Genomic DNA, 11823 nt, shown 5'->3' on the forward strand with positions numbered 1-11823 from the left:
AATTTGCATGTAATTTTATCAACTACCCAAACTTGATCTCAAGTTGTCTACAAAGATCTAATATATGATGTTGACTATTTGTGAAGTTGTTCTTTTTTTTTTTCTTTTATGTTTAATGAGTTAAAATATCAATACTAAAAACGCTCACTTTATACTATGTAACTTATTATTCTCCAACTTTTCTCTTACAATCTAACATTCACCATCTTTATCAAATCTTACATGGTATCAAAACCCAATAATTTTAACAAGTGTCCACTTCAAAACAATAATGAGCTACAAAGAGTTGCCAGAGATTCAGTTCAAGATTAATCGAACACCATCTTGAGGATGTATATTAGAGTATCTCATATCAAATGAATGTGAATATGTTCTATATTATTAGACCATGAGTTACCTCATTTACTACTAATTAGTTTTGAGATGAAATCTAAAGTATCTTACTAAAAACCCTTCCTTTATACTATGTTATGTAAGTTAACATTTTCCATCTTTCTAAACTCTTCTTGTACAACCTTCATCATTTTATTAAATCTTATAAAATTAACCAAATGATATTTTTTTTTATTTAGATGAATGCATATTTTTTTTATTGAAATGAAGATGAATGCACTTTGTTTTGAATAAATCGATAGTCTGTATTAAATAAAACCATACATAGTTAATCAATATACAATTTTATTCCCAAAACTCTTCTTGATCTATATTTTCTATCCCTAAACAACAATATGAAATAACATGTTGTCCCACATTTTCATTTCTTATTCATGTAAAACTAATCAAAATAATACCATACCATAATTACTTGTACCAAATTATTTTTTAATTATAAAACACCACTATTATATGATAGTGCGGTAGTTTTTAATTAGTGCTACAAATGAATAAAACAAGAAAAAGTAATAAAGTGGATGGTAGATCTCATTACAAACAATATACATCATTTCTTTCTATAATAATAAACCAATCGGGGCACTCTAATATATAATTATCAATTTAAAAATGTGATTAATCTCTTTGTTTTACGAGAAAATGTCCAAACAGATTAGCAAAAGCCATGTGATGTGATGGAGACACATTCTATTCCTCCCAGAGGGGCAAAGCTCACCTCTCAATGCCACGATATATTGCTCATTTTATCGCGATAAAATAAAAATCAGAGACAATTTAATTTTTATTTTTTTGGAAGAAAAAAAAAACGACTGTGGAAAGGAGTTACATTTAATTCGATTAAAGAAAGAGAGCATTATTATGGAAGTACGAGAGGAAGGGCGAAGGGGATGAATGAGTCGTTATCTGGTAGAGAGGGTAAGCTGTTTGTTGTATTCACGCTCTTTCTCTTTCTCTCACTTTCTTTGTTTCTTTCTTTCTTTCTCTAAAAACCATAACCTTAGAACTCACTCTGTATTTCTCTAAGGGAGCAGCAAAGTTGGTTTTGTCAGATTGGCGTGCTTTTACATTTTATAAAGAGAGAGAGAGAGTCACGCCTTGGTTCTGAACTGGGTTGCCTTTACTTTCTGCTTAAGAGCTTTTAAGTTTTAACTACCACCAAATGAGAACCCTTTGTTTGTAATTAAAAAGAAAAAAATTTAAGGGACTAAATTGAGATTAAAATTAATTTATGGGATTTGGATTTTGAGGGAGATTATGAGGGTATATAGAAAAAGTTGGTATAGGTGGTGGTGGGGGCAGTGGTGCTGATTCAAAGGGTAAGGGGGTAGAGAGAGAGAAAGAGAAAGAGAGAGAGTGGGAACAGTCTTAGAGCTTGGCTTTTTGTGTTGAGTTGTAGCTGTGGTGGTGGCTGTCAAAGATGAGAAACAGCTCATCTTTTTGATTGGGGTGTTTTTGTTCTTTTTTTTCAGTCTTGATTCTGCCCTTGTGGGGTTTCTCTGCGGATTTAGTGTTCGTGCAGTGAACATTGTGTTTGTTTGTCGTGCTCCCCAGATGTTTGATTCTTGGTACTTGACACAAATGATATTGGAGAAGAACTCTCATGTCTGATCACTATTGCCACCTTCATTTTTCTTAGGTGGGTTCTGTTATCTTCTTCTTCTTTGTCTGAGTTCAACTGTTTTTGTTTTGGCCTTGTTCATATTTTGTTAATCCCCTTGCCCCTTTGACGCTTCATGCGACTCATTTGTTTATGGAAACTAGCTCATTTCTCTTTGATTTTATCTTCTTTTGCGCCATTTCTGAGGTGGGATTTTAATTATTGTTACTATTTTTGTTTTTTTAAATGTGTAGTCTTCTATTGTGAAAGCTGTAGTTTAGAAAATGAAGCAATTTTCACTGATGCTTTTGTTACGTTAGATTTCTTACATTTGTTTTAATAATACGACACAAGAGAGATGTTTTCGGGTTTTGTTTTCAAGCTGAGGATTTGTTCAATGTTCATTTAGCGGATTTTTAACGCTTGTAAATAAATGGTGGACAGAATGCAGATTTTAGTTTTTCCATTAATCTCTGTCTTATATTCTGAGTTTGATTCTCACCATCTTTCTGCACCACTTGCTAAATAGAAACAAAATTCTTTTGGGTGCTTGGTATATGCTTGTTTGCATAACCTCCCTTATGGAAATCCACCAATATGGATGCTTTTTGTCTACAAATTTGGTCGTAATCTCAGCTCATACCGATATATGTTGTCTTCTAATGCAGGTGTTTTGGCTTGCACTGAGACAGGATAGCCAGGGATAAAAGGAGATTATATCATAAAGGAATGAGGGGTATGTGGGTTTTGGGCTGTGAAACTTTGTGAAGGGGAAAAGGTCCTTGTTGGTGTTTGATTTCGTTGGCAAAACCAAGCAAAAGTAACAGAGAAGCAAATATCTACTATAAACAAATAGTAAAGGGTCGGTAGTGTCAGTTTTTAGCAAGTGGGGGTGTCTCTGATTTTGAGTTTTATATACAAGTTTTTTGGGTTAGTCTTTTGGCTCTTGGCAGTGTCTCCTAAGCTAGCTGATCTCCCTTGCCCGGGCTCCTTGGGCTGTGTTACCAGTTGGGGAAGCATCCTCTTATTTTGGTCTCTTCTCTTTCAAGTGAAGATTTCATTAAAAAATCCTTATACCACTTTCTCTCTCTCCTTGGTCTGTGGGAAAGATTCGGTCATACTAAGAGAACAAATACAGAGTTTTAACGATCCATTTATTCTTTCTTAATCTCCAGAAGTATTCAGCCGTTCAATACCTTTGAGAGTCTCCTTGCATTATCTGGATAATTTTGGTTGGTGCTGTGGTTAAACTTTTTGAGGCTCATTAGAACTTAGAAGTTGATATCCAACCTCTTTAGGAAAGCAGAGAATCAGATCTTTTCCTTGCCAAAAATGAAGTTTATGAAACTTGGATCTAAGCCTGATTCTTTTCAGACTGATGGAGACAATATTAGGTATGTGATCTTCTTTTGATGGCTATTAGCTTCTTCTAGAAAAATATGTAATTTCTGGATTGTGATATAGATCTCATTTTTGCATTTGTTTTGAACATATTATAAAAAATTTAGACTGAGTCTGAAACTATACATTTCTTTTTTTCCCTCGATATGTATATTTAATCCCAATTAATTATCTCTTGATTGTTTAAGCCGTGTGGCTCTACAGAAAAATAAAAACTTGATTTACTCTTTTTTTTCTTTCTTATTTGAAGAAATATGATTGCATTGACATTTCATCCAACATATTTACAAAATGGTGGTCCAGCTAAACTGTGTAGTTAAATATGTTGTTTATTAGGCTTGAAGATTACTCATAGGACTACTTTCCCCTTAAATTACATTTCTAAAGTTTGCATACTTTTATTTTTCTTATTCCAACTCTTTAACATGACTGAATAACGTTTGTGGATCCAGGTATGTGGCAACAGAGTTGGCAACTGACATAGTTGTTAATGTTGGAAGCGTGAAGTTCTATCTGCACAAGGTATGAAACCCATTTGGTGAAAAGAGCACGCTATTTAAGGGTAGCCTTTTCATTTTAAATCTTTGCAGTAACAGGGTTCACAACCATGTTTTTTTTATGTAACTAAGCAAACGATGTGCAGAATGATGTAATAGTTACAAATCTTCACTCTTAAACTTGCAAGTGAATGGAACTGATTTATTCTTATATATTCAATTGTGTGCTCAATTATTTCTCAATCGACCTATTTAGGAAGGGATTGATATAGTTTTCGATTTTGAAACAATTGTTTTTGAGAGCAACATCTTATGCTTGAATGCTTCTGTAAAATTTCAGTGATACCATATTGAATTATTTTTCCATTACTTCTCTATTACTTTACCAAAACATCTATGCTCTTAGAACTTTACATAGAAATTATTCTGGGACATTGGAATTAAATCCAAACCTGCTTTAACTTGTTTGTGTATTGTGGTATCAATGAAAAGAGATTTAGAATTGTATGTGACATAATTTGATTAATGAGCTCTCCTATATTCTGATATCCTGTAATTTCTGTAGTTTCCCCTGTTGTCGAAGAGTTCCCGCTTGCAGAAAATGGTTGCCAATACAAATGAAGACAACACTGACGAGATTAACATTCATGATATTCCAGGCGGTCCTGCTGCTTTTGAGATATGCACAAAGTTCTGCTATGGTATGACAGTAACACTGAATGCGTATAATGTGGTTGCAGCTCGATGTGCAGCAGAGTACCTTGAGATGTACGAAACTGTTGAGAAAGGAAATCTTATATACAAGATTGAAGTATTCCTCAACTCCAGCATATTTAGGAGTTGGAAAGACTCAATCATTGTTCTTCAGACTACAAAGTCTCTTTTCCCATGGTCTGAGGAACTTAAAGTTATCAGCCATTGTCTTGACTCCGTTGCTTCCAAGGCTTGCATTGAAACTTCCAGGGTGGAGTGGTCTTATACCTATAACAGAAAGAAGCTCCCATCTGAGAATGACCCTCTATGGAATGGTGCGAGAAAACTACCGACAGTTCCAAGGGACTGGTGGGTAGAAGATCTTTGCGAGCTTCAACTTGATCTGTACAAGCGAGTCATAACAACGATTAAGGCAAAAGGAAAGATATCCAGTGACATAATTGGAGAAGCTTTACATGCTTATGCTCTCAGAAGACTTCCAGGTTTTAGCAAGGGTGTGATTCAAGGTGGTGATGTCTTGAAGTGCCGATTAGCGGTGGAGACCATTGTAAGGCTGTTGCCCTCAGAGAAGGGCAGTGTCCCCTGCACTTTTTTGCTCAAGTTACTAAGAGCAACCATCTCATTAGAATGTGGGGAAGTTGAAAGGCATGATCTCATGAGAAGAATCAGCCAGCAGCTTGAAGAGGCTACAGTGGCAGATCTTTTAATTCGATCCCCCACTGAGGAGACAACCATTTACGATGTTGATATAGTGCAAAGCCTGGTTGAAGATTTTTTGACACGTGATCAGACTGCTTCAATTGATCCTCTTATAGAAAATGAGTTCCATGAGATTAGAAGCCCAAGATATAGCTCAGAAGCTTCCAAGGTTTCAGTAGCGAAACTTATTGATGGTTATCTTGCTGAAATAGCTCGCGACCCTAACTTACCTCTGTCAAAGTTTGTAAGTCTTGCTGAAATGGTCTCCAGCTTCTCAAGACCATCTCACGATGGAATTTATCGTGCCATTGACATGTTTCTCAAGGTGAGCTCAGTCATGAACATTGTTAGGCTCAAGCTTTCATTACAATTAATCTTGTACTTAGGCCATTGAAAACTTGCTACAGTTTTTCTTTGCCATAACAAGTTGAGTAATTGCTATATTATGCAGGAGCATCCCGGGATCAGCAAGAGCGAGCGAAAGAGAATATGCAAATTGATGGACTGCAGGAAGTTATCAGCAGAGGCCTGCATGCACGCAGTGCAAAATGAGCGGCTGCCACTTAGAAGCGTGGTTCAAGTCCTTTTCTTTGAGCAGGTTCGAGCTGCTACAACAGCCGGAAACAGAACGCCAGACTTACCAGGATCCATCCGAGCCTTACTCCCTGCTAGTGGATCCCATGGAAGCTCCAGGTCAAATACCACCAATACAGAAGAGGACTGGGATGCTGTGCCAACGGCTGAGGATATCAAGGCCATAAAAGGGGAACTTGCTACTCTAAGGCTGGGAACTGGTGATCATGGTGGAGTTGGAAGTAACAGGAATTGTAGTGATGGGACCAAAATGATCGTTGCAGAGAGAACTGCATCAAATAAGAAAGGTTTGATCATGTCAAAGAAAATCTTCTCTAAACTCTGGTCGAGCAAAGACCGTAGTGGCTCTGGCGATATCAGTAGCTCGGAGACTTCAGAGAGCCCGGGTTCTACAAATGCAGAGGAGACCAAATCTAGTACTCCCTCGGCCAGAAGTGGGAGGCATTCAGTATCATAATAGGTCATCTTTGGGGCAAGGCAACTTGTGTGTTGGGAATATTTGAAGTGTTAACCCTTGACAAATAGAGGGGTGAGTCTGGAATTGAAGAAGAAAGATAAGCTAGTGTAAAATCATCTCATTCAAATTGACGTTAGGAATATGTTAGATTGTGCTGACAAGTTTAGTTGATGAATTTGGGGGAAGAAGGTTATGTTATTGTTAGTGAGAAAAAAGTGCCCAAGCAGCAGAAGAATATGCTGTAAGGCCTGTAATTGGGCTTCTGCATTATATCGTCGCCCCCAAAAAAAAAATTTGTCTTTTCAGTTTTAGAATGGGTTTATGATAATGACCCAGTTTTGCTGTATCATAATCAAAAAGGGAATGCCAGTTTTCTTTTTGTGGTTACCAATTCTTCTTTTCTAACCCATACCATAAAATTAAAACATCCGAGAACAATCAAAGGGTGCCATAGTTTTATATATATATATATATATATATATAAATATATATATTCTCTCTGTTCACACTTTGTATATTATTTACTATGAACTTTAAAAAATAAACATTCGTCGGATTACAGACGGTAGTTGGAGACCATAGAAAAAGCACTGGACATTTGCTACTGAACTGAGTTCTCTCTCTCTCCTTTATAATTTCGTAATGGCTTGTGATGTTTGATCAATTTACAGTTGCAGTCGTCTGGGGATGTTGAGAGTTCAAATTTGAGCATTATTTTGCGGTGTCATTAGAGAGGTTATGATATATTTGCAGAGAAACTCTCGAGAGACTTGTATTATAGAAAGACTAGAGAGTTGAGTTGGAGAACTAAAGCTTGGTCTGCTTCTTGTTTTTGGCTGATTATTATTGTAGTGAGGGATGTGTCACTTTCTGTGTATGCCTTCAAGTAAGGAGTGTAATGTATGAATGAATGATTTTCTTTACATGAACTAGGAAAGTAGAGCTCACCCCAATTTACTGCACCCCAATAAGGCTCAACACATACACACAAAAATATAAATAAATAAATACAAAATCCACCCCAAAATGATTTTTTTTTCCTTCAAAAATACGGTTCAAAATATTGTATGGTTGCCCTCGTCTTTCTCTTCTTTTTCTTCTTCTTCCTTCCATGACTGACCAACACTTTTTTCATTTATGGAAAACCACAATCGACCACTGCCAAAGTTGACACTCTCGTGCCCAAATGTGTTCGCCAACTGCTGAAATCCCCGACCTCACCACCCCACTCATCGCCAACAGTCGTGGGTGGAGAATAGGATTGGCATTTTAACCCACAGAATAAGGTATATTCTCCTCGTTGGGAGGGTATAAGAATTCTTAATGGGAATGGAAGTAAAAAGTAAGCCAATGTTATATTTTAATTTTGATTTATTTTTAATATAAATATTATTAAAAATATATAAATAATAATTTATGTATAAAAATAAACATTTTTTTTTTGATATAGAGTTATTTTTATTATTTTACATTAAAAAATGTATTCATTTAAAAAAAATTATTTTACACATCTTGAATTTTTTTATCAATGGCTACTCATCGGCCCCAAACTCATTTTAGCAAGTTGGGGAGCCTTCCCTACCTCTATCCCATTTACATCCCTAGCGGAGAAGATAAAAAATCTATTATTTTTTGTGAACTTATTTATAGATTTAGTTGTTGTAAACTGTAAACTTTAGTTACACAAATGTTTAACTAAATTTATAAAATTAGTTCTATAAACTTTAGTTACAAATATATTTTTTTTAATTACGAAATTAGTGTTGGAAATATTTGTTATAAACGATGTGGTTTTTAGTTACAAATTAGTATGTAAATGTTGTTTATAGAAGGATCTTTATGTAAATATTTGTTACAAAATTATTATTCTGTGTTTATGAATTTTGTATTATGTATTTTTCTGAAGAAAAAAAATTGTAGTTCCGTAATTGTTTTTGCCAACTGCATTTTTCAATTATTTTTTTATGAATGGCATGTATTTTTTGTTTTATTTAAAAGGTTAATTTTACCAATATCACTTAATTTACTTAATCAATTAATCACACCACTAAATTTTAAAATAAAAAATTAATATTGAAATTCCGTTTTTAGGATTCACAAATATTCACTTCTATATACATGTATAATTTATGAGTTTTGTCTATTGCTTACTCGTGAATCATAAAAAATAAAACCAAAAACATTTTTTTAAAAAAAAAGAGTATCAAAAATCGACAAAAACAAGTATAAAAAAATCCTATATTTTGGCTTACTAAAAAAAACAACAGCGAACATATTCTAAAAAAAATGCACAATGGCATAAATCAAAAATTGGAAATCAAACACGGAAGAGATCCAAAAACAAAAAAAAACAAAAGTCTTTATAAATAAAATATCAAAATTTTAAAATAAAATATCGAGTCTGTACGTAAACAATACCTTAAGCTGTTGTTGATAATGGAATGTTATATTATTCTTTGAGGATAAGACGTGGCCTTTTGCCACACTGAATTGACCTAGATTTTATTTCTACTAACAACTCTTGAGTTTAACTTAAACAAATCTTACATTATTGTTCATCACTCACTAACTACACATTTATTTATTTATTTTAAAAAAAAACACAAAAACATTGTCAAGTCAATGCATGTTAATTTATTCTAATTTTTCCACTTTATCCTAAAATTTATCCCATGGATACAAAAGAGTCAAAAGACCAAAAAAAATCTGATAACAAAGTGGACCACCTCAAAAGAAGATGCTCGAAATCTATTAATATATCTCACACATGTGCAAGTATGCAACGAAGCTGTTACATTGGATATTTTTTATTAGTCCACACTCACATCAAGTACACCTACCTTCACACCCTCATTAATTCTACTTTTTATTTTATTATATATATATATATAAAAAAAAATAAAAAGATTTTATTTTTAGGCCAAAAGGAGGCGTTTCTTACCAGCACTATTAATAAATAGCTTTAGCCGTTTGGTAAATTGACTTGCCAAATTAGAGGAAGACTTCAAAAAATATAGTATACATATCAAGAAAGCAAACTGCCGACCAACTTTGACTACAACAATTCGACCACCACACATAAAAACACAATCAAAGTACTTTATTTTAGAGACGCGTAGAAAAGAATGGGAATGAAAAAAGAAACCAAAGATGCAAATAATTCTTTTTCAACAATATCTGTAATCTAATGAAGAAGCCTTTTTGATAGGTTAGTCTTTTCTTTATGGGTACATATGTTTTTTGTTTTGTCTAAGTTGAGTTGAAAGTAAGACTTTGAGAAGTGAGCTTCCACACTCCCTTGTTGGGTACTTAATAATAGTAACTAGTTGTGATTTAGGTTAAATCCTTAGATTATAGGTCAGAAGTTGCCTAACCCCGCACGCGTCACCGTGTCCACAGCTTTTTCACCTACTTTGCCTAATTCGAACTTTTATGTTTAAATCTTAGAAAAAATAATAATATTGCGGATAATGTAGACAACAGAATTATTCATTTGTTTTAGTTTTTGTGTGTCATTATTTGGCTATATATATATATATATAAATAATGGAGAGGAAACAATAAGGATAGTAGCTGATAATAAAATAAGAAATAATTGATTTTTTATTATTATTGATATAATTTTGGAAGTCCAAGTTCATTTAATAATGGTCCACATCATAGAATGACTTCTTCGTTATTTTGTTATAGTAGAGTTGGTCAATTTGGCAATTACTCCTGACTGACTCATGTGTAGTATTGGATGTGTCTGTTTTTGGTCTTTTGCGTAAATCGGTGCTTAGTTTACACACATAGTTTTGGATATAACAGTACTTTCACAACACACACCATAAGTATATTATGGTAACTAAGCATATAAATATATATATATATGTACATAATTTACCCAACTTGTCTTGTTGTAGATAATGGTCTGATTAAGTTGATTACTCTACTTGTTTATATATTTGTGGTGGCAGTAACATAACAACACGAAAAAAATCTGATGGTGTGAAAATTTAAATGATTGTATTAGATATACAAAATAAATACTATATATATAAATCTATAAGGGGGCAAAATATAAAATATTATATGTAAAAGTTCAATAGAAAAAATTTAGGGAAATTACCCTATTTACGTTTATTTGTCATCTTTTTTCAACTTTACGTTATGTTTTTATCTTTTTTTATTTTCAAATATACGATTTATACATTTACTTATTATATTTCTACTGTTTCTTCTTTACTTTCCCGTGTACTTTCTTCTTCTTCTTCAACCTCTCTTCTTTTCCACTTAGTTTTCATACATAAATATTATAAATGTTTTTTTTTTACTTGGTCAACCATTCAAGTTGCAAAGAGTCAATGTTGCATTCAATTTGATCTTAAGTGGAAAAACACTTCAAGAAAGGAGTATATGATACTGTTATCTATATTCAAATCCATGAATTATATTAAATTTCTATATATATATACATAATGCAATGGATAATTTATGTAAAATTACAACTTAAATAATAATAATATGACATTATATATATAGGCACACTAATAATTAAAATATATCATTTCTAACACTTTTCCTCACTATTTTTTTAACATTCTATAATTTATTTTTTTGTTGATTTCAATAATTTTATTTTATATTGTTTTCATAATTTTGTAGAAAAAAAAACTCTTATTTAAACAAGTTTTATATATTTTTTGTTTTAATTTTTATATTTATAATTTTAAATTAGTATTATTTATATGAACTCTTTAGAATATGAAAAAAAAATCTAGAAAAATGTAACCATAAGTTGAAAGAAAATAATTTCTTAACATACTCATTTTTACTCGAGAATAATATGAATAGGTCATCATGATCGCATCCCAAATCTGATACTGCTCTCACCAAACTCTCAAGCTTATATTAACTAGAATTTTTCTTGAATTATAAATATTATTGTAAGATGTGAGAATATAGCTCAAATTTTGGGTGCAACAAAAACAATCAATAAAAAAGTACAAAAGAAAAAGTTAGATGTAAGTAATATATAAAAAAAGAAAAAAAAATTGAAGGTCGAGAAATTATTAGTTGAATTGTATATATAGTCTCATAGTCTAGTATAATAAGACACTGAAAGCGAATGGTGAATAGAGATATAGGAGTTGTTGAACTGACTATAATGCGACTAAGAGATACTTATTTACGTATTGTTTATAGGGTTGATTCAAAGTTTATAGGGTTGCTAGGTAGGATTGTTGTATTCTTTCAAGTGTTGCTTAAATGGTTGTTGTTTGTGTTGCTTAATTAGTTGTTGTGTGTGTTGCTTTTCTATGACGTTTGAATTTTACAGGGTTGCTTTATTAGTTTTATATGTTGTTAATGCATATTATGGGTTGATTAACAGTTTCAACGATTGCTTAATTGGTTGTTCTTTGTGTGCTTAATAGGTTGATGTGTTTTGCTTAAGAAGTTGTTTGGGTTGCTTTTGTAGTTTCTATGGT

The 11823-nt window shown here is 32.7% G+C and overlaps 1 protein-coding gene across 1 annotated transcript; it reads left to right on the forward strand.

Annotated features, from left to right (window-relative positions):
• The first annotated feature begins 1273 nt into the window (after window positions 1-1273).
• LOC133808025 (BTB/POZ domain-containing protein NPY4-like) lies at window positions 1274-6743 on the forward strand. Its single transcript, XM_062245846.1, has 5 exons — window positions 1274-2029; window positions 2659-3384; window positions 3844-3913; window positions 4454-5626; window positions 5753-6743. The coding sequence occupies exons 2-5, from the start codon at window positions 3323-3325 to the stop codon at window positions 6350-6352; spliced, it is 1905 nt and encodes a 634-aa protein (XP_062101830.1). The 5' UTR covers window positions 1274-2029; window positions 2659-3322; the 3' UTR covers window positions 6353-6743.
• Window positions 6744-11823: the final 5080 nt, after the last annotated feature.

This window comes from Humulus lupulus, chromosome 1 (assembly GCF_963169125.1).
Source record: "Humulus lupulus chromosome 1, drHumLupu1.1, whole genome shotgun sequence".
Classification (NCBI taxonomy): domain Eukaryota; kingdom Viridiplantae; phylum Streptophyta; class Magnoliopsida; order Rosales; family Cannabaceae; genus Humulus; species Humulus lupulus.